The 23,003-nt window shown below is 40.4% G+C and overlaps 3 protein-coding genes across 11 annotated transcripts in view; 1 reads left to right on the forward strand and 2 right to left on the reverse strand.

Moving 5' to 3' along the window:
• Positions 1–974: 974 nt before the first annotated feature.
• gtf3c3 (general transcription factor IIIC, polypeptide 3) lies at positions 975–13,723 on the reverse strand. Its single transcript, XM_074627704.1, has 19 exons — positions 13,428–13,723; positions 12,901–12,976; positions 11,620–12,002; positions 11,399–11,522; positions 11,118–11,309; positions 10,863–11,028; positions 9,616–9,763; positions 9,281–9,488; positions 7,569–7,669; positions 6,989–7,160; positions 6,005–6,207; positions 5,694–5,795; positions 5,313–5,439; positions 4,011–4,236; positions 3,861–3,915; positions 3,503–3,638; positions 3,148–3,272; positions 2,914–3,066; positions 975–2,661 (listed from the first exon to the last, which is right to left on the reverse strand). The coding sequence occupies exons 1-19, from the start codon at positions 13,518–13,520 to the stop codon at positions 2,539–2,541; spliced, it is 2,913 nt and encodes a 970-aa protein (XP_074483805.1). The 5' UTR covers positions 13,521–13,723; the 3' UTR covers positions 975–2,538.
• A 2,221-nt stretch (positions 13,724–15,944) lies between these two features.
• LOC141762946 (adenosine receptor A1-like) lies at positions 15,945–18,028 on the forward strand. The gene is made up of 4 exons (XM_074627130.1): positions 15,945–16,469; positions 16,607–16,741; positions 17,039–17,223; positions 17,302–18,028. The coding sequence occupies exons 1-4, from the start codon at positions 16,290–16,292 to the stop codon at positions 18,026–18,028; spliced, it is 1,227 nt and encodes a 408-aa protein (XP_074483231.1). The 5' UTR covers positions 15,945–16,289.
• A 160-nt stretch (positions 18,029–18,188) lies between these two features.
• The window catches only part of dmd (dystrophin), a 308,168-nt gene continuing 303,353 nt past the window's right edge, over positions 18,189–23,003 (reverse strand). For all 9 annotated transcript variants that reach the window (XM_074626944.1, XM_074626943.1, XM_074626939.1 and 6 more), the window contains one exon: positions 18,189–21,555. In XM_074626944.1, the coding sequence (XP_074483045.1) occupies positions 21,437–21,555 (119 nt within the window). In that variant the 3' untranslated portion in view covers positions 18,189–21,436. The remainder of the gene's footprint in view (positions 21,556–23,003) is intronic.

A 23,003-nucleotide genomic window follows, 5' to 3' on the forward strand; every position in this document is an offset into this window, starting at 1 on the left:
AAAAGTGAGCATGGCTGACATACCCCCGCTCACTGCCTGATCCCTACTAAAGTAGGGCCAAAGGTTTCGCCCTTTTGGAACTAATAGAATTAATGGGCATTAACTTATTACCTAATGGGCAACCTGGACTTCTAACCCCCAAAAGGCACAACTAGACCACACTGTCAACCATCATACCAAATTTAAGGTTCCTAAGTTTAATAATTTCCGAGTTCTGCTACGGAAACAAAAGTGTGACACGCGAACGGACGGACGGGTTTTATTATACCCCCCGACTACGTTGTCGCGGGGCTATAATAAGGTCACATGGTGGTCCACCAGAAGAGGAAGACTTCGCCTCTCTATACCGGACATTTTTTTTTTTTTTTGTCAGAGCATTTGATTTATTGATAACTGTTGGGATGTAATGAGAATTTCAACAAATATAACAACAAAATGTTTTTGAAGATTACCAACCCTAGTTCTAATTAATACCAAGATATTATTGGGTACCACTTCGGGTGTAAATACAAGAGCATAATCATAAATATTTTAAAGTGACATCAAATTACATAATAGAATGTTGTAATTTTAAAGTATTCTCAGTTTATTGTAATTTACTAAACTGTACCACATATGCTCTACATCCAGATGGAGATTGTTGTGATTTTTTTTGATTCAGTGGGCAAATTTTTGGCAGTTTCTATTTCTGTGTTTTTGAGCAATATTACTGCTTACATTATTCAGTGAATGAGGCAACAAACAAAGCCCTACCCCCCTTCCACCAGTAGGCCTGTCCTGCCGCTGGCTCTGGCCTAGATGGAATGCAGTGACCCGGGGAGGAAACATGATGGAAGCAGACGGTCAGGATAGGCGAGAGGGAGGGATTTGGCAAATAATCCCACCGCCTTAATCCCTGCAACAACAAAAGAAAAAGTCTGTCCATCTATCTTTTTGTCACAATACTGTGACATAAAAAAAAAATCACAGCAGAGAACATGACCAAAGCAACATCATGCTCATTTTTATGATTTAAAAATATATCTGAGACTCTTGGACTGAAAATATTTTCTTAACAAAAATAGTACCGTCTTTACAAAATGGGTTATAACAGCATTATTGTTTTAAAAAGTTTAATTCCTACAGTAGATTTAGGCCTGTACATGTACAAAAAATACAAACTAAATTCAATCCTACATAAGAAAATAGAATATCCACGGACATGAGACCGTCTACATTCATTTAGCTGGTAAAATATAAATACTATGAAAACATATTAAATCACATAGCCTTACATATACAACACAACTGAAATCACAGCATTAATGTCCATATGTTATGACAAGACAGAAATTTGAACCCAAGAGCTGTTTTGTATGGAGGACAAAAATGACATGTTCATAAATCAATCAATACAGAAATAAATAAATATGAATACATTTAAATGAATAAATTAAAGCTCGATTAATACAAACATTCCTAATTAAATGCATAATAAAATACATGAATAAATGTTAATTGCAAAATAAAAATCTATGGATACATTTCTACTTTTATTATTTCCTGTATCTCTGTATGTTAATGAGGTAGGTGGTACTAACCTCACTGTAAAGCACCTACCACTATGCACCAGTCAGCTCGTAATACAGCTGAAACGATCCTATGACCAATCGTGCTACAGTGAAGTTAGTATCATCTAACTCATTAACACACAAAAATCAATAAATAAAATTCTAGAAAAACAGAAATAGATAAATGTTAGTTGTGGAAATACAAAATGTAAATTACTAGGGCTGTCAAAGTTAACGTGATAATAACTTGTTAACGCAAATCCGTTTTAACGCCGCAAATTTCTTTAACGCATTAACACAACTTGCAATTTTTAGGTTGTAGCGGACTAAATTTTAAGAAACTGAAGGATGCTAAATAACTGAAAATGCTATTATGTTATGATTTGAGCATATTTTTTATGCTAAATGCAGTACCTTTGAGGGTTTCTGGACAGTATTTGTCATTGTTTTGTGTTGTTAATTGATTTTAAATAATAAATATATACATACATTTGTATAAAGCAGCATATTTGCCCACTCCCATGTTGATAAGAGTATTAAATACTGGATAAATCTCCTTTTAAGGTACATTTTGAACAGATAGAAAATTGAGATTAATTAGAGATTAATCGTGATTAACTATGGACAATAATGTGATTAATCGTGATTAAATATTTTAATTGATTGACAGCCCTAGTAGAAATACAAAATGTAAATTATGTAAATTCCAAATTCAAATATTGTTAATTCATTACCAACATGAATGTATTTAGTTACTTATGCATTTACTCATTTGTATATTAATTTCAGGTTGTATTGATTTATTTTTATTTGTTAATTCAAATATTTATTTATTTCAGTATTTAATTCAGCATTTAGTCACGTATTTGTTTATTCATGAATAAATCATTTTTAGTCCTCCATATTTTTGTACTTTATACTTGCAGGGAGTCTCAAAACTCAAAATCAAAAAACACTGGCACAGATGGTGAGGCATTTGTGTGCATTTTCAAACAATGCAGTGTGTGTTGATGAGCTGGTGGGCCATTTCCATGTTCCCACTGGCCTGGTAGATGAGAGAGAGGTTGAAGGCGATCTCTCTCCTCAGATCCAGCTGATCATCGGCGATACCCTGCAGGGAGGCCCGGTGGAGAAAGGATGAAGAGAGGGATAGACACAAAGAGGAAATGATCTTGTAAGGCTACATTATTGTGCCTACTGGAGAATTGCCTGTGCACAAAAACTGGCAAGAAAAAGAGTTGCGGATGTAGATCCATTCATTTAAATAAAAGTGAGGGAGATGATTCTAAATTGAGGTGCTATGATATAGCAGGCTGCTCAAACATAGTACATGAAGAAAGAAATGTGATGTATGTATACAAACCTCCAGTTTCTGAGCAGGCAGTGTAAGTGCCTTCTGGTAGTAATGTATGGCCAAATGAATGAGGCCTATCTGGTGCAGCGCTCTGCCCAGGTTGTACATGCTCTCCTGACACTCTCCACGCAGCTCCACATACCGCCACAGAAAGGAGAAACCCTGGAAACACCCACGTATATTTAACAACAGAGTAGGGGATGTAACTGTAAAAGCTAAAAGAGGGACACACAAACACTGTACCTGCAGCACCAGTGTATGTCGTTTGGCAACATACTTCTGAGATGCCATGTGGAAGAAGGTGAGACCCACACACAGGCTGTGGAGTGGGTTGTCGGGGTGAGTCTGGAAGGCCTGAACATACTGGCCTGAAGACACACAAAATGTGTTAGATGAATACCAATGGAAAAGTATCGACAAATATTTCCTAACCTCAAACTAACTGATAAAAATGAGGCAGTAAAAATGGTTAGGAACGTTAATTTACGCACAAATTCGCTCTCTTCTCTCGATTTATAGATAGGGCCTGCTGTGAAACACTGATCTAAAACATGCAGAACAAGCGTTCAGTCAGTAGTAGCGTGTGTTTGTTCGGTACCTAGCGCATGTTTGAAGCTCCCCGACACCATGGCGTTGTGTCCGCACAGGACACACAGGGCGTGGTTGTCAGGATATTTTAACAGCAGACGCAGACAGAAGCGATGGTGACGCTGGTGTTGGGAGGTTATCGTCAGCTGAGGGGAATACAAAAACAAAACATCTCAGACATTTGATTACATCCACAAGAACAGACACATGCCCAGGGACAGTGTTAAAAACTATTTCTGTCACTGATTGAATTGGGTAATTGAAGTCGTTATCTATGCTCTCTTCAAAGCCACCAGACTCCTTTGACAAAAACAGTAATTGCGCACTAGGAGGGCATTTTGTATATGAAAAGATACATTTTCACACACCTGGTTGAAAATATTCCAAAGCTGAGGCAGTTCCACATTTTCCATCAGCATCAATCTGTTGAGAAGAGAAAAAACAGACAAGACAATTTACATTTTACTTTTCAAAACTGACTGATTCTCTGCCCGACGGAGCTGTACGTGCGAGTCTACCTGATGTAGTTGTAGGCCTTGTAGTAGTTGTGGTCGAGGACGGTGGCGGACAGGCCGAAGCACTCCATCTCCTTCCTCCGGGGCTTGTTGTCGTAGAAGGAGTAGAACTCCATGGCGGACTCTACCAGCAGCTCGGCCTCCTCGTAGCGCTGCACCTCACACAGTGTCAGCACGCAGCTCACCAGCAGCTGCCACCAGTCTTCTTTGGACAGAACGTTGGTTTTACCTGGGCACAGGGATGAGATTGGTATAGCATCAGTATGAATTGTAAAGACACATAACCTTCAAAGTGATGCATACAGTAGATAGAGCGTCATGTTGCCTTACACATCCAATAACCCAAAGCATCCACACAGAGAGGTTTACAGATTTTAATGTTGGATAGAAAGATCACTGATATTGGCTCAGTACTCGGTCGATTCACATCACACATGTTCATGTTTGTTTATTGTTTGTCCGTCTTCAATATCTAAATTAATACAGCACAATACAGTACAAATATTTGCATGTATGTAGTCAGAGATATCCTGAAGTCAAATATATCAGTCATTGTCAGGAATTATATATTACATTTTTTCCAGCAACCCAAAAATCAAAGAATAAAGACATTTCCCTCACAAATTAGTGGTATTTTCTTTTTAATTTATAAGGGATATGTAATGTTTTATACTTCTGGTGGATATAATCCAATCAATCTTATTTCCATATATTTATTTTGTACATACAGTTCCCTTTGTTAACACCTTATTTTGAAAACACGGATGTATTCTTCCTCTAACTTCTCCAAGGTGGTCTCTAGCTCTCCCGTCAGCTCCGTTCTCTTTATACATCCATGGTCAGCTCCATCGTGCGGCTCGACCGCACATTACCGCGATACGATAATGCTTCCTGTCCGTGACAGAGTTAGCATGCAGCTTTAGCCGTGATGCCTAGCTCTGCTTTTCCTGTCACTGTGTGAAACCCAAAGTGTTTCCATCCTTCACTGGATGTGTAGTGTTTACCACGCTGGATTTAAAATGCGAGGGTGCAGGTCGTATCCTTTTCATCATATTTGCTCATAGTTACCAACTGCAGCTTTAATGAGTTAAACATGCTTCAAATGCTGTCCTTTCAGAGAGAAATAAACAGCTCCACATATGGTAACTGTGAATAAGTGCTGACAGTGAGCAATATCTGGCCAACTGCTCTGTGCTGCTCGTGCCAACTACAGGCTCTGTACATCAGCCAGGCAACCAGGTATGAAGACTTAAAGCAGACAACCATCAAATACACACACATATTTATATATATATATATCCTTACCAGTGTTGTCCAGATAGGCAGCTTCATGGTCGGCAAGCTCTGGCAGCATGGCCTTCACCAGTCTCAGGTGAGTCTCGCCCGACACGGTTACAGAACGCACACACACCTTAGCTCGCTGCATGGCCACCTAAGACACCGGAAAATAAGGAATTGTCCTTTAAAGTGTTTTGTTTTACTAAATGATCTCTTATAATCCAATGCCAGTATTCACTTGCCTTGTGTATGTTGCACTTTTTCTTTATAAAAAATTGGACTTCTCTCTACAAGCCGTCTGTACACATGATTCCACGTTAGCTTTAAACAAGTCACTGTTAAAAAATATCTATATATTTTTGGATGAATCCTCCTCAGTGCATGTGGGTGTGTTTATGAGTGTGTCACCTTTAGTAGCATGGAGATCATAGTGATCATAGCATCCAGGTAGCTCTGTGTTTGTCCCTGAGTCTTCAGCAGTGTGGAACGATGCAGCAGCAGCTTTAATTCCTACAACCACGGCATATATAGAGATATGATTATACACACAGGTTTTTAATTCTTCAGTATTTATTAAGTATGTATTTCATGTAGGCCCCTTAAAATGATATGATATTCCAGGAATTCCATGACACTGTAAAACTGATAAAATGCAGTATCTAAGTCCTCTTAAGAACTAGATACCTGTTAACCCCGTACAAAAACACACATGCTCTTGCCTTTTGTGCTGCTGACGAGTCCTGTGCCAGTGTGTCGCTGTCGTACATGGACTCCAGAGCCTTGAGGGCGCACTCCGGCCGGCCCAGCTGCTGCTGCAGGGTGGCCAGGGAGAGCCGGGCCTCCAGGTGCTGCGGAGCCATCTCCACCACCTTAGTGTAGCTCTGCGCTGCCACCTCCATGTGGCCCAGCGCCTTCAGGCACTCTGCGTGGGAGGAGTGATGAAGGTGTTTATGTAACAGTGGTTTTCATTTCCTCTAATCAGAGCCAAATTGAGGGGCCATTTCAAATCCTGTCTTGCGGTCATAGCTGTGGAGAATTGTTTGGATGCATACTTCTGGAGATACGCTTCTCATCTACCAAAGCTGTCTGAGCAGGATTATGGTTATTATTTACACTTTCGCGGTTTCTTTTACTAGTTGGAGCTTTTAAAGACATTCAAGTCGGACTTTGCTAAGAATTAAAAAATATACTACATTCAGTTGCTAGTTTATTAGGTCCGCCGAGCTCAAACTAATGCCGTCTAAGACAACAGTCCTGCAATAAATCCTCCTACATGACCGGAAATGCCCAGAGGCTTGAAGCTTAAATGCTGTTTCCACAAATAGATCCAAAAATATGTTAAAAAAAAGGAAAAAAATATGCACAATAACTATTTTCTTACACAAAAAGTGAGAATAACGTTCAGAGTTGTTAAGAGTATTAAATACTTGACAAATCTCCCTTTAAGTAACATTTCAAACTGATAAAAAATGTGCGATTAATTTGTGATCAATCGTGATTAACTATGGACAATCATGTGATTGATTGCGATGAAATATTTGAATCGATCGTCAAATCTGGGGGGCAGGGCCGGGGGGAGACGGCTCTCCTATATTTTCATTTTGGCCTGCAATGCCCCTTTTTAAACGCTAGTTGTCAATGTTACATATTGTCCATTTTAAGATATTTGAATCTCTTAAAGTTCTGCTTTCTGTCGGTCTCACCTGCATGTCGGAGCCAGACGACGGCCAGGTTGTACTTCTCGGATATGACGAGGGCAGATAGCAGAGGCAGAGCGGTCATGTACTCGCCCTCCTCCAGGTAGGCTTCACTTACATCCAGGTACAAGTCACCAATCTCCTCTGGACTCTGCTCCATCAGCGTTGACACCAGTCCCTGTGAGGGGGTGGGTACAGATGTTTATAACCATTTTCAGTGCATGGAAATTCATATTACTACCATATAATAAAGAACACACCACCATATGCATAAAATCTGAGTAAGAAAAGTTAATATTTTTTTATGCAATCAGAACAGTGGGATCTGCATTTGCATTTAATACAGTCCCTGTAACATCCAACATCTTAGCACTACTTTGAGAGGACACATACACTGAGAGGGTGCATCTCTTTGCAAATGAAATAAAGTATTGGCTGAGTTAATCTTTGCATGTAAAGAAGACAAACAATACAGTATCTCAAATATAACATCACAATATTCAATATTTTCTTACACCCCTACTTAAGTTAGATTTTCTCAATGATGCACCTGTGTTACAATGAAAAACTTGTAAGTCCTGTTTACCTCCAGGGGTGTGTTGACATGCAGGTGTATGAGGCACACCGTTAGCTTGGCCTTCAGGTCCACTGGGACACTGTCCGGTACCTCTACATCCTTAACTTCACCTGGAGACACACACATACATACATACATACAGTACATAAATCCTCAATCAGCGTTACTATGCTCCAAAAATAACAACTATGATTACAGCATCTTTGATGATGGAGAGGAGTGTGGGAATTGTGAGAAAATTCACAGCTAAGGCGTGAAGTGCAAGCTACTTTTCCACAGTAACACAACAAACCCCTGTGGACCTTTGAAAATCATGCAATCCTCTATCTAATTCTGTTTTGGCCATGTTTTCATGGTCATGTTTTCATGTAGGCCTGTTTCATGGTCAACATGGTAAACTGTTTTCTCTCGGTTCCTAAGCTGTTATTAGGCCCCTATTAAAAAACAACAACCTTGACCCTACTGTACAAAGTACCATTTCAGGACCAAATACAGACTCCACGTCAATTCTAGCTCTTTGCTAAGGACAATATCCCCGCTGTTGAAGTGAAATACTTCACAATATCCAAATGGCTTGCTGAGAACAAATTTGTGAAGCTGCATTTTAGTCTGTCCTTAATAAAGTCGTTATTATTATTATTATTATTATTATTATTATTATTATTAAAATCAATTATATGTAGATGAAAAGTTAAAAACAAAGCTGTTTTTGTTTGTATGGTTCTCAAAAAGTTCACATTTTGGAACAAATATGATTCAGAGACATGATTTTCTGTAATCCACATTGAAGTTTGAGTGCACACTACAGAAACATGTGAGCTAACTTTGCGTCTTGAATAAAAGAACACAAAAAGATTTGTTTTTTTATGGAGAATAATAATCACTTTTATGCACTCTGTATAGTCGGTGTACAATACATATGACTGGGTTAATTGGTACCTAAGCATTACAAGACAGTTGGACAATGCAGCACAGACACGCAGAACAAAACTATTTTCTATTTGCTGCCGACTTTGGTTCAAAATGTCAAATTGTTCTCCCGGGGTTAGGCCTTCTATTGGAATTATCTCATCTATTATCTAATGAATAAGTGGGGGTGATTTTAGTGCTTTGCTTTCCAAGAAAAAAATGTCTCTTGGGTTTAATAAAACATCCCTCAAGGCAATAAAAATGTCAAATTGTATTTCTCTGTGTTTGTCCATGAGAAAGACAGCCAACATCAACAAGCTAGCTACAGTTATTGTAGCTACTATCAATGACACCAGAGGGCCTGTTTCATGAAGCAAGCTTAACTTAGTCTGGCTCTGCATGTGATTATCATAAAGTGGGCATGTCTGTAAAGGGGAGACTCGTGGGTACCCATAGAACCCATTTACATTCACATATCTGGAGGTTAGAGGTCAAGAGACCCCTTTGAAAATGGCCATGACAGTTTTTCCTCGTTAAAATTTAACGCAAGTTTGGAGCATTATTTAACCTCCTTCTTGACAACGATTAAAACTGCTACCTGCTACAAGGTAAAAATCACAAGTTGCATTAATGTGTTAAAAAAATTACCCGTTATTATCACGTTAACTCTGACAGCCCTAAATTTAACGTGTAAAAAAAGCACCAATAACGCGTTACATCAGTCAAAATCATATGAAAACAAGGCAGCTGTAAGGTCAAAGAGAAGGGGAGTATTTGCATACTGATTTACGTTTTTGTAAAGAGTTACTCACCGTTCTCTTCTGCAGCTATTTCCTCTACAGTCTTCGTCTTTGTGCCTTCTTCAGTCTTCTGAAGAAGGCACAAAGTGGGCAGAGGAGACGACTGAAGAGCAAGCTCTTCAGTCGTCTCCTCTGCCACTTTCTCCTCTTCACTTGGTACCACGGACTCTGATTTGGATTCATCCCGGACCAAAACAATGCCTGCAAACTGGACCAAGACCTAGGAAAACACACACAAAGTACAGTATATGCAATCATTAAGACAAGATGCAACTTTTGTTTGCTCTCTCTCTAAATAACTCCATCAAGCTTTCGCTTCACTGGACTACAAACACGCAGAGGTCTACCTGCAGGGCCTTGTTGTACTGGTGGTTGGCGATATAGAGCTCAGCTGCCATGTTGATGAAGTCATCGCTGACCAGGCTGGGGTGTCGCGCCAGAGCTTCCTCTATTACACCCAGAGCTGAGGGCAAGTCATTGCTCTCAAAGTAACTCCTAAACATGACACACAGAGATGCAGATGCATACAGATACAGTCATGACATGTTATTAATAGGGCTGTCAATCGATTCTAATATTTAATCATGATTAATCGCACATTAATCACATTTTTTATCAGTTGTAAATGTACCTTAAAAGGGAGATTTGTCAAGTATTTAATACTCTTATCAACTTGGAAATGGGCAAATATGCTGCTTTATGTAAATGTATATTAGGGCTGTCAAAATGAACGCAAATTCATTTTAACTAATTTCTTTAACACATTAACGCAACTTGCAACAGGAGGAACTGAGAAGAGCTGAAAATATTGATATTTTTAAACGTAAACTAAAAACCCATCTATTTAGTCTGGCTTTTATGTAGTGTTTTATAATTTTATGGTTTTATTGTTTATACTTATTTTATTTATCATCATTATAGTGTTTATTTGACTCTATTTTGTTTAATCAACATTTTATTGCTGATCATTATCATCTCTTTTATTCTATTTTGTTTTATTAATATTTCATTATTTTAATACAATCTGCTTATTTTGTGTAGTTTCATAATTTTTATTTATTTATCTTTATTACTTGTATTTTATTTATCTTTTAGTATCTTAAATACCCATCTTTTATTGCTTTCTTATTCAATGAACTTTGATCTTGGTTGTTTTGGTGTGCATTAGTCTCTAAATCCATTTTTAACATTTGAGCATTTGACTCGTTTGAAAGTTGCTATATAAATAAATAAAGTTTGATTGCAATTTTTAGGTTGTAGCGGGCTCAGTTTTAAAGCTAGAGTGAAAGTACTGACATCATATGAAACTATAAAAACCTAAGGAATCCATTGGTACCAACTATGTCATTGTTGCTTGAGAAGGACTTTAAATAATGCTCCGTTACACTTTGATGAGGAAAAACTGGAATAACCAACACCCAACAGCCCTAGTTGTTAATCAAATACAATGTTAAACTGGGGCGGATGTCATGTATGTACCTGTATGTATATGACGATTCTAATAAGTGTTAAGTCTTTTAAGTGTTAGGCTGGCTTCTGTGGATGAATGTGTGGGTCTGGATTGTCTGTCTGTGTGTCAGTGTGTGTACTGTACTTGGCCATGTCCTTGGAGAGCTGCATGAAGTGCTCTCCGTCCTCCATCGGCAGCAGTGTTAGGATCCTGCGGTAGCCATCCATGCACTGTTTGTGCTCGCCCAGACGCATGTGGAGACTGGAACGCTCCCACACGTAGCGCACGTTGGTGGGGTCGTACTTAATGGCTGGGAAGGCAGAGGGCAAGAGGGAATAAAGTGTAGTAATATATATACAGTATTTATTTGAATCTTTGATTCTTGAGTGTCAGACTGACCCTTTGAGTAGCAGACAATGGCCTGTCGGATGTTGTCCTGCTCCAGAGACATTTCTGCCAGTCGGATCCACTCTTCACAGTCTGAGGGGTTCAGGTGGGCAGCGATCAGACCAAACTGCAGAGCTTTGTCCATGTCTTCATCATCCTCGTAGATCATAGCCAATGTGGAGAAAGGCTCATAGGCCAGAGGAGCTGGAAGAGAACAGAGAGAGGATTCATTTAGATAAATGATAAGAGGTAAAAATGGGTAACGCCATAAAAACACACAAGTTGTTTCATACCCTGTCTTATGATCTCCATACACATCAAGATGGCGTCCTCTTTCTCTCCTCTGGCGTAGCGGATGTTGGCTTCTCCCATCAAGCCTCTCAGAGCTCGGGGCAGCTTGCTGCGATGACGCCGTTCCTGGAAACGCACACAAAGTCACACACATTAAGAGCTGGGAACATACACACTTTTCCTCCCTCCTCCTCCTTCTCCTCCTCCTTCACCACCACCTCACCTTCATCATCTTCTTGTTTTCTCGGTTCAGCTCCATCTCTAGCGCAAACACGTCCCCCACCGACAAATCCTCCTCCTCCTCCTTCAACTCTCTCTTCTTCCTGCTCCTCCGTCCTCTCCGTCCTTTTCCCGCTCGCCTCTTTCTCTTCACTGTCTCCTCCACCTCCGCCTCTGCCTCTGCCTCCGCCTCCACCTCCGCCTCCACCTTCCCACCCCCCTCTTCCTCCACCTTGTAATCCTCGTCATCTTCATCATCAACGTAGCTCAAGCTGTCCTCCTCTTCCTCCTCCTCCTCCTCCTCCTGCTCTTCTGAAGATGGTGGCATTGGTCTTTCTCCCAGCATGGTGGCAAAGGCCTGCTGGACCCCCGGGCTGACTCCTTCCTCTGACAGGAGGGGAGAATATTGTCATGTGATGTCATCAACAGTAACACGTAGTAATAATAATAATTGTGTTTTTTTTTAACTCACAAATAACTTTCAGTATCAATTCATCTGCTGATTATTTTTCTTGTTTAATTGATTAATCGTTTGCTCAACAAAATGACAGAAATCGCCCATCACAACTTCGCAGAGCCAGTATAGTCAGTATATTCACATTGCTTGTTTTGCAGGGCCACGGTCCAAAAACAATGATATTCAATCAGTATACTATAATATATGGCAAAGAAAACCAGCAAATATCCAGATCTGAGATGCTGAAACATTTTTTTGGTGATTTAGATTTTAAAATCTAATCTCTATCTCTGCACTATGTATATAGAGTGCTGCAGGAATAAGTCCTAAAACACGGACATAAGTTAGTATTTTAGCATTTCCAGTTCCCTCGTCTCAAAGTCAACGGGTTTTTGGTTAAATGCTTGAAATAAAGTCTTCATGTGTCTTAAAAAAGTGGCTAAATGAGACTACAAAATGTCAAAAAAGCATGACTTCAAACATGGTAACGTGATCCTCCACAACCCACTCTATCCAAGATCAGACGAGAAGAGATCGAGGTGGTGACTGAGTATAAGTACCTTGGACTTATTATAGACAACAAGTTTTCCTGGGATCAATATGCCAATGCTATTTTAAAAAGGGCCAACGGCACATGTAGCTCCTTAGATAACTGAACATTTATTTTTTTTAACACTGATAATAAAATTCTCACTCTATTTTACAAATCTTTTATTGAGAGCATCCTTTGTTATTGTATTGTATTGTATGTTGGTATGGCCTTGCCTTTTAACTGTGTCTATATTATGTTTATTGTGCAGAAATGTAAAAGACAGGCAGCAGTTGTACCGGTGTTCCCTGGGGTCTGTGCAGAGGTAGAGGGCTGAGCATCATCCTCCACACCGTCAGCAGACACCTCTGACTCCTGAGGAGGAAATAATGCAGATTTTAGAGCAGACCTTCAAGTATATTATCTTGACAATAATTTTAAACACAAGCTGTTTTTTTATCTTTATTTATTCAGGGGGAGGTTCACTGAGTCTCTTTTTCAGGAACACCCTGATCACATTCACACCTGGAAGCTGCCCAGTACAACCACAGTCTGATCTGCTGGTCACTGAGCAACTCAGGTTAAGTGCCTTGCTCAAGGGCACCTAGGTGGTGGTAATGAGGGAGGGGCAAGTGCTGCTTTTTCACTTTCCCCACCCACATTTACCAATTTACTGCTGCATAGTTAGCTAACGCAGCAGTATCACCCTTTAGCTAACGTTAACATAAGAGGTTACGTTAGCTAGCTATGCTAACGTTAGCTCTGCTCCAGAGCAGTGGTGGGTTTAGCTAACTCGCTTTGGGATATATAATAGTGTGTGCTTTACCTTGGCTTTCCGCTCATCTCTCCGCTTGTCAAACTCCTCAAAGGTTATCCTGCCCTCCAGGTAGTCTATGAGCTCTGCGCTGAACCCAGACATCTCTGACTCTGTTGAAGAGAGGCTTCTTCACACTAACTGCGTCATATATAGCTTCTTCTTCTTCTTCTTCTTCTTCTGTGGTACGTCATATCACGCTAGAGCAGTAACAACATATAAACTGTTAAAAGAAGAAGACATCCTCACTGCTGACTGCTGCACTTTCACCATGGAAACACAAACCGCCCGGCATGTTGACCTGCAGTGACGTCACATGCAACAACATCCGGAGTGGCGTTTTCAAAAACTCTCGCGAGACTTGCTGACCGACGATCTATCCTAACCTTAAACTATTCGAGGTCAAAGCCTAACCCAGGGGTCTAGTAGCAACCTGCGGCTCTGGAGCCACATGCGGCTCTCTAGCTCCTCTCCAGTGGCTCTCTGTGGATTTATAAAAAATGAGTGGAAATGAATAACTGTTTTTTGTCTACATTTTCATTTTTATTTATCATTGTTGTAGGTCTATGGTACGACGGTACGATGGAGTATTAGGGCCACTTTGAGGAAAAAATAAATAAATCTGAGATTTCGAGAATAAAGTTGTAATTTAATGAGAGTAAAAGTTGTAGTATTATGAGAATAAAGTCATAATATTATAAAATAGTAATTTGACGTGTTATTTTCTTTTTTTCTCGTAAAGTTATGACTTTATTCTTGTAATATTACAACTTTTATTCTCGGAAAGTTATGACTTTATTCTCATAATATTACAACTTTTTTTCTTGTAAAGTTATGATTTTATTCTCGTAATATTACAACTTTTTTTCTCGTAAAGTTATGACTTTATTCTGTAAATCTCAGATGTTTTTTCCCTCAACGTGCCCCTAATACTCCGTCGTACATTTGCTCTTTGGCCCTCACTGCATTAGACTTCTATACTATATACTTAGACTATAAACTGTGTTACCTTCATCACAATGATCAAATTTTTTGCAGCTCCAGACAGATGTTTTCTTTTTTGCCTAAAATGGCTCTTTTGATAGTAAAGGTTGTTGACCCCTGGCCTAACCGTAACTATTCAAGATCAATGCATAACCTTAACAATCTCGCGAGAGTTTCCCCTCAGTTTGCGGGCTCCCTTCTAGCCACTACCGCACCACAGAACCGTCAAAGTGTATTGGCGACATCTAGTGGTGAAAGACGGGAAAGTACACAGTATTTCGTGGCCTTCATCTGAGCCTAAATGGTACTGAAATATTACCTTCCAAAAGTTATTATACAGTGGAAATAAAGATAAAAGTATACATATTTATATATAATATATATTTATTTAAATATATATACTTTTATCTTTTTTTGTTATGTTGTAGTCTTAAATTGAGCAAAATAAATAAACAAATAAACAAATAAAGCTAGAATGAAGATACTGGTATATGAAATATAGAAAACCCAAGAAATTCATTGGTACCTTGTCAAGAAGGAGTCTAAATATTGCTCCGACTATGTCAGCTGGGATCGGCTCCATCGACCCTGAATAAGATAAGAGGTTATAGATAATGGCTGGATAACATATATATATATATATATACACAGAGGTGTAAAGAGTTTGTAAAATAGTAAGTAGTAGAGTATACATAGAGCTGCTTGTAAGTGCACTTGTTTGTTATTTAAGCTGCACATCACATGCTTTGCACAACATGTTTGTCTTCCTCCATCATTGTTTTTGTACTGAAATATCTCACATGAAAGTGTAGCTCAAGCGTACATAATTGAACATTGAATATGACATGTTTGTTTTGTTATGAACAGGCTGGAGATTTACGTCAAAGCATATCTGCTTTTCCATTTAACCCAGATCCGCTGCTGTTCATTCAACAGGCTCATGCGTGACGCAATTCTGCATTATCTTTCTTTTTTTATCTCCCATGTAAGAAAGAAAGGGAACAGAAGAAGAGAGAGAGGGATGGAGGGTGGGGTTTCATTACCTGCAGTTGATGCTCTTCCTGCTTCTTTCCCAGTTTCCTCTCAGTGTGTTGCCCTCTCCTCCATCAACCTCACATCGTCTTAGTGTCCTGGGTGCGATGACTGCACCTGAAGCCTAGCGCAGGTGAGTACACATCATAATCATAATCCTAATCCTAATCATAATCAGAAAGGTGTTTATTGCCAGGTGTAAGGGGTATACACGAGGAATTTTCTTTGGCTTTTTGGTACGAGACAAACAGTATAATAACAAAGAATAGATCCAAATCCAAACCTCAACTACTTTATAGGATTTTATTATTTATCACGTAACTTCCGTACTTAAATTACGCCACTTCCAGTGTTATTTTAACCCAAACCACAATTTTTTCCTAAACCTAACTAAGTCGTTTTCTTGCCAAAGCCTAACCAAGTCGATGTATTCCTAAACCTGAGTAGTTTTATTTTGAAAAGACTGGAGCGGAAATTGACAATTGCTGCACATTATGTAGGAAAACAAACTGTTTATTCTGCCTATTTCGCTTAAATTGCAGGGAAATTAAGATCTCATTTGAAAAGTGATGCGGTTCATTTACAATCCATCTATTTACACGTGTGCACGGCAACAAGCAGCAGGTTTGAATCCCCACCAGAGTGTGTAAATAGTGAACACTTAGTTCTGTGTGTGTGTGTGTGTGTCACTGTTTTTGTCCCTTATCAGGATCAATTTTCACCGCTCAGTTGGTCAGCACAAAGGCCACAGGCTGAGCTTCATAACAACCACTGTTCCTCTCATATCTTCTTCTCCTCACATTTATTCATTATATCCAGGTGATCCACGACGGTGGAGTCTCTGTCTCCCCTCTCATCATGAACGTGACTCCTGGCAGCTGTACGGCGGAGATGCCGTACGGATTCCAACCCCATCTGAAGGGGCTTTACATCGCCACCGAGCTCTTCATCGCAGTGCTGGCCATCATCGGCAACTTCCTGGTTTGTCTGGCTGTCACCCGCAACAAGAAACTTCGCACTGTCACCAACTACTTCCTGGTGAGGACATCCGTTTCTGCAAAAGTCTGTTTCATCCCCATCTGATTATTTTTTATCATAACATACTGTAGTTTGGGGAAAACTACAGGCAGATATATAAAGGACCAAAAGTGTGTTTTACTACTGTGTGTGTGAAGGTGTCATTGGCGGTGGCGGACATCCTGGTGGGCTTGGTGGCCATTCCCTGTGCGGTGCTGACCGACCTGGGTCGACCTCGCCATAACCTGCCCCTCTGCCTGGTGCTGCTCAGCATCCTGATGGTGCTCACGCAGGTAGGAACTAGAGCTGTCAATCTATTCAAATCACGTTTTTTTATCTGTTCAAAATGTACTTTAAAGGGACTGTTTGTAACTTTTTAAGCGTATAAATCTACCGGGTCGGGATCCCATGCGCGCTCGCATATGCGCGCTCGCATATGCGCGCTCGCATATATATGCGCGCTCGCTACGCTGACTTTAGTTGACTTCACAGCCATAGGTGTCGCTTTAACAAGCATTTCTGAAAGTTACAAATAGTCCCTTTAAACTTTTAGTATTTTTTTATTTCATCACTTATCTTATCGCTTCCAGAGCTCCATCCTGAGTCTGTTAGCGATAGCGGCAGAGCGTTACATGGCCATCCTTCTGCCCTTCCGGTACCAGCGCGTCATGAGCCCCAGGAACGCCCAGCTGGCCCTGCTGGTCACCTGGGGCCTTGGGGCCATCTTCGGCTCCGTGCCGCTCATGGACTGGAAAAGACAACCGGCAAACTCCGAGTAAGAGAATGAGGAAGGATAAGATGGATGGATTGCATGTGACCGTGTGCATATGTATAATATTTCCTGTCATTCCAGCTACTGTATCTTCACGTGTGTGGTGGACATGAACTACATGGTCTACTTCAACTTCTTCATCTGCCTCCTGGTGCCGCTGGTGGCCATGTTCATCATCTACGGCCACATCTTCCTCACCATCCGCCGCCAGCTCAGACGCATCGCCGTGGCCAGGGGGACCGCAGCAGAGGACACGAGAGCTGCCGGCAGCGGGAGCACCGAGACGGAGGACACTGCGAGTTCTGCTGCTGGAGTGACCACAGGAGGTGGAGCAGGAACCAGCAGACAAGCGAAGGAAACGACGGGGAAATGTAAAGTAAGAACGAGGGAGGAAATGGAGACTAGCATCGGGTCTCTTATTGAAACGGAGAATACCGCTGTCTTTACAAAGCTAGGGTTTAGGATCGCCTCAGCCGGATCTACCGGCGCCAGCTCCGCTCCCGCCGGAGAGTCCAACGAGGCCAAATCCAACCTTCGCACCCGCCAGGAGATGCGTAAGGCCACCTCCCTCTTCCTGGTGCTGTTTCTCTTCATGGTGTGCTGGATGCCCATCCACCTCATCAACTGCATCCTGCTGCTCTGCCCGCAGTGCGAGGTGCCCATGTCGCTCACGCTGGCGGCTATTTTGCTCTCCCACGCCAACTCGGCGCTCAACCCGATCCTGTACGCATACAGGATGAGGTCGTTCCGACACACTCTGATAGCAATGTGGAGAGGAGTGTGGAGCGTGAGGCCAAAACGCCAGTAGAGCTCGCCGTCACAAGAGCAAACACTCAAAACTGTATGATACCGTGTATCGTGTAGACCAGCTTTTCAAAATAAATGTTTTTTTGTGTGCATTTATTGCATTATTCTTCTTCTTTAATTCTAATCCTGTTAAATAAAAACAGCAGATCAAACAGGCGAAGTCAAATCAACATAACTGCGTGCTTTATTGATATACAGTAAAGCATTTTATAATACAGTAGTAAGGCATATATTTGGTGGAATCTGATATGTTGTGAAGTATTGACGCGTTATTTTGAAAAAAAATGATGTGAGAATGAAACATTAGAAATGAAAAAAACAAAAAAAGAAATTCAGTGTCTGGATCAAAACAACAACAAAAAAAAACCTCTTGGATCACGCTGCAGGAATATGATGCCAAAAAACAAAACGAGTGTATGACACCGCGACGCTCACCGCGGACTTCTCTGAGTGGTTATACATTAAATAAGGATGGAGTTTTATTTAGTCACACATGCTAATATTGGAACACCTCACACGGCACAAAAAGAAAAATAGACACTGCTAGAATAAATGCAATCCTCCACACAGAAAACAGATATCTAGTATGTCCCAGGTACGACAGTAGTGCACACGGATTCATTTTAATGTGTGTAAAAATTAACGTTTTTTATAATCTCTGATGAGAAATGCATCCGGACATTCAGAATCGAGGCTCCGTGCAATAATCAATTAATAACCAACAATCTGAGAGGAGCGCGGGGTTGAGTACAGTAGAGAAATGGCCCTCCGAACCGGACTTTGACATTTCAGACGAGGTAGAGCTTAACGTTACCGGGCTTTTCCTAAAATAGTCCTCCAAAAATAATCTCAACTAGCAGCCTTGTAACACTGTAGTGCTCCGATTCAATTCAAAATCACATTCTTCTCTTACAGTACTTCTGACAGGGACAATCTGTCAACTTAGAAACCAATACATGGTGTACCGTGTGTGCTCAACAGGCCCTAAAAAAGACACTTCATCTTAGTAATAACATTTTTTTAAATAAAAATCTTTACTTTGAGATGTACCAGTGCAATAATCAGGACGTCTTTCTGAAGGAGTGTGTCGAGGCCCGATGCAGAACGGACGATAAATGCCTGTCAGTGTTGGATATTGAAAGATAATGTACATACTACTATGTAAATATATATATTAGGGCTGTCAAAGTTAACGCGATAATAACGCATTAATGCAAATTCGTTTTAACGCCACTAATTTCTTTAACGCAAATTGCAATTTTTAGGTTGTAGTGGGTTCAGTTTTAGAGCTAGAGTGAAGATACTGGTATCTTATGTAACTAGAAAACCTCAGGTCTACCTGCAGGGCCTTGTTGTACTGATGGTTGGCGATATAGAGCTCAGCTGCCATGTTGATGAAGTCATCGCTGACCAGCCTGGGGTGTCGCGTCAGAGCTTTCCTCTATTACACCCAGAGCTGAGGGCGAGTCATTGCTCTCAAAGTAACTCCTAAACATGACACACAAGAGATGCAGATGTTTCTGACAACCTACAGTCATGACATGTTATTCATAGGGCTGTCAATCGATTCAAATATTTAATCAGGATTAATCGCACATTAATCACACATTTTTTTTATCTGTTCAAAATGTACCTTGAAGAGAGATTTGTCAAGTATTTAATACTTTTATCAACATGGGAGTGGGCAAATATGCTGCTTTATGTAAATGTATTTTAGGGCTGTCAATTATCGCAAATTCCTTTTAACGCCACTAATTTCTTTAACACATTACTTGCAATTTTTATGTTGTAGTGGGCTCAGTTTTAAAGCTAGAGTGAAGATACTGGTATCATATGTAACTAGAAAACCTGATGAATCCATCGGTACCAAAGAAGAGAAGAGAAGGAGGTTAAATAACGCTCCAAATGTACGTTCAATTATGGCGAGGAAAAACCATCATGGCCATTTTCAAAGGACCTTGACCTCTGACCTCCAGATGTGTGAATGTAAATGGGTTCTATGGGTACCCACGAGTCTCCCCTTCACAGACATGCCCACTTTATGATAATCACATGCAGTTTGGGGCAAGTCATAGTCAAGTCAGCACACTGACACACTGACAGCTGTTGGGCTGCAGTTTGCCATGTTATGATTGGAGCATATTGTTTTATGCTAAATGCAGTACCTGTGAGGGTTTCTGGACGATATCTGTCATTGTTTTGTGTTGTTAATTGATTTACAATAATAAATATATACATAAAGCAGCATATTTTTACCACACCCATGTTGATAAGAGTATTAAATACTTGACAAATCTCCCTTTAAGGAACATTTTGAACAGATAAAAAAATGTGCGATTAAATATTTGAATCGATTGACAGCCCTAAATATATATCAACATAGTATATAAATACAAATTGTTAATAAAATTGATATTTTAATCAATAGGGATGACAGGATAGCTCCTCTGGGCCTTCTGGTGCTAAAAAAAAAGAAAAGAAACACCAAGAAGGTTTTTTTTCCCTACTACTTCTTTTCAATTCCACTAACTATGTAGTTTGATTATTGGGAAATGGAATCTGAACGATGTTTAATTATTTCCCGTTATGTGCTTTAGGTCTGAAGTGACCTTGTTGACTTGTCTTCGTTCTGCATCGGACCTATCACAGCGTCTGTTTATGCACACAGTACAAACACTGGGATAAAAACTGTTGCCATAGCGATGTTAATCCTAGGGAAGATGAACAGATTGATGGATGGATAGATGGACGGATAAATGAATGAATAATTCAAATATAACGAGGTTTTGTCATCCAAAACCCCCCCCCAAAAAAAGCTGTAATGTTATGTGGAAATTAGGCACCACCACACAAACACGCACACACAAACTCACACACACAGTCTCACAGACAACGCACTGTAAAGATCCAGGATGCCTGCATTACCTTGACAGTAGTGTACGCTGTTATAGAAAGACATGTTCCTCTTAGAAAGCACCCTTATGATTACAATCATTCTTTTTTTTTTTTTGATACAAATGTCTGAAATGCTTTAGCTGTTTCCCCGATTACAAAGAGATGGCAAATATTCGACCACACTGAACACACTTATTTGTATCTCAGCTCTCTTTGCCCCGCCCCCAACCACCCTACTCTTGTTTTATACAATTGCATAGAAGTTTAAAAACCAGCCTCTGTTAATAATAAAACAACTTCAGGACGTTTTAAGAAACTACTGAAATCTACAAGGTATAATGTTTTTTCTTTTGTTTTTGTACGCGTCGTCGCTGGAACCGCAATCCTTCACAAAAATAGACGTTATATATTCTCTTTGTAAACTGTGTTTCCAATCCAGTTGTTTTGACTAGAAAAGCATGCGATAGGTAGGGAGGAGAAGAGAGGAAGAGGAGAGGAAGAGGGAGGTCGGGGATCAGAAGGGCAGGGCCTCGTGCTGTCCGGCGCTCTGCTCGTCTGTCATCACGCTGACTAGTGACTCCATGGCGCGGCCCAGATCGTCGGCCATGTGGAACAAACTGCCAATACTGGGACCTGGAGAGAGAGCGAGAGGAAGGAGACGCTTAGACAAAACACACTAACAGGGATAGATTGAAAGGTTAATCTGTGCTAAATACATAACAAGACATCTACAGCCCTGCTAGCAGCTCTCTCTGTGAAGCAATGACAATCCTACGGAAGCCCTGAGAGGCCAGTGAGAAAAAAAAAAAAATTCTAAGTGTGATCTAAATGTTTTTTTCTCATTTGTTTAGATAATTATTATACCCCATATAGAGTGCTACGGGAATGATTCCTAAAACCGGGAGATGAGTTAGCATTTTAGCACTTCTGGTTCCCCTGTCTCAAAGTCAACGGGCTCTTTGAATGAGTTTTTAGTTTAGATGCCTGAAATAAGGTCTGTGGTTAACACAAGCTGTAGAGATTTTAACGTCTTGTTCTACGACATTAAATACACCAATAAATACCCCACTTGTGTGAGTTTTTAAGCTTTTATGTGTTTTAAAAGTGGCTAAATGAGACTAAACGCCATCACGCCGTCTCGTCCGCCTTTACAGCCTTGTTGTGTTTATACTCGCGCTCATGCAACCGTGGTGTAGTTAGTTTATAGCCTAACGTTAGCTTTTTACTTCTAGCTATTGCATTCACACTTCAAACACTGACAGCCCTACAAAATACCGTACATATGTATTTATCACAAACAAAAATACATGTCGGTATTTATCATGGATGGTCTAGCAGGCGTTTTGATTGAACGACACCACTGATGTAATTAACGGTGCCGAGAAGATGACCAGAGTAACCGATGAGCTCACTATATAGTCATCTGCATAGATAGTGAGTGGGGATTAGTGAACGAGTGGATCATTTCGGACACAGCGCAGAATTCTCTCTCGCTCGCCTCTCAGGGCTTCCGTACAGCGTGTTAGCATGCTAACATTTGCTAATTAGCACAAAACACAAAGTACAGCTGAGGCTGATGGGAATGTCATTAGTTCTGCAGGTGTTTGGTCATAAACCAAAGTGTTGGCACTCTTGACATTTAGTAAACGGTATGCGAACATAACATTATCCAGGAGCATTAGCGTTACTTTACTATCTTTTGTGTGTTGATAAGAATGAGTATACATCTTTGGTTTTTGTTCACTCCATGCCAAATATCATCCCCGTACATATTCTATATTTACATAATAATCCACTCCATGCAGCAGGTACGCGGCAATGGAGTGAGCAGAGCACTGATGGTTTAAGTACACCACCATAATATAAAGGGTGTGTTGGATATGTTGATGAGATAATTACCTGAACTAGCTTGCAGGCTTTGCTTCATATATCACAGCATATAAAGAAGTCCAACCACCTGCATCTACCATCCCATTTCATCTGTAAAATTCAGATTGTCATAAGGTTCCTTTTTTTAGTGTGTCCAAGGAATCAGCAATGATTTGTGCCTGCAGCCTTGGAATAAGAACCCCGTGATGCTA

Source organism: Sebastes fasciatus, chromosome 24, assembly GCF_043250625.1.
Source record: "Sebastes fasciatus isolate fSebFas1 chromosome 24, fSebFas1.pri, whole genome shotgun sequence".
Lineage (NCBI taxonomy): Eukaryota > Metazoa > Chordata > Actinopteri > Perciformes > Sebastidae > Sebastes > Sebastes fasciatus.

Excerpts from the sequence above, each read along its gene's own strand:
- gtf3c3 (XM_074627704.1), bottom strand. The coding sequence starts at position 13,520 with ATGTCTGGGTTCAGCGCAGAGCTCATAGACTACCTGGAGGGCAGGATA. Across the intron at positions 4,237-5,312 it reads TGCCTATCTGGACAACACTG|GTAAAACCAACGTTCTGTCC; the intron begins GTAAGGATATAT and ends CCCTGTGCCCAG. Across the intron at positions 3,639-3,860 it reads TTTGGAATATTTTCAACCAG|CTGACGATAACCTCCCAACA; the intron begins GTGTGTGAAAAT and ends TATTCCCCTCAG.
- LOC141762946 (XM_074627130.1), top strand. The coding sequence starts at position 16,290 with ATGAACGTGACTCCTGGCAGCTGTACGGCGGAGATGCCGTACGGATTC. Across the intron at positions 16,470-16,606 it reads CTGTCACCAACTACTTCCTG|GTGTCATTGGCGGTGGCGGA; the intron begins GTGAGGACATCC and ends GTGTGTGTGAAG. Across the intron at positions 17,224-17,301 it reads AGACAACCGGCAAACTCCGA|CTACTGTATCTTCACGTGTG; the intron begins GTAAGAGAATGA and ends CTGTCATTCCAG.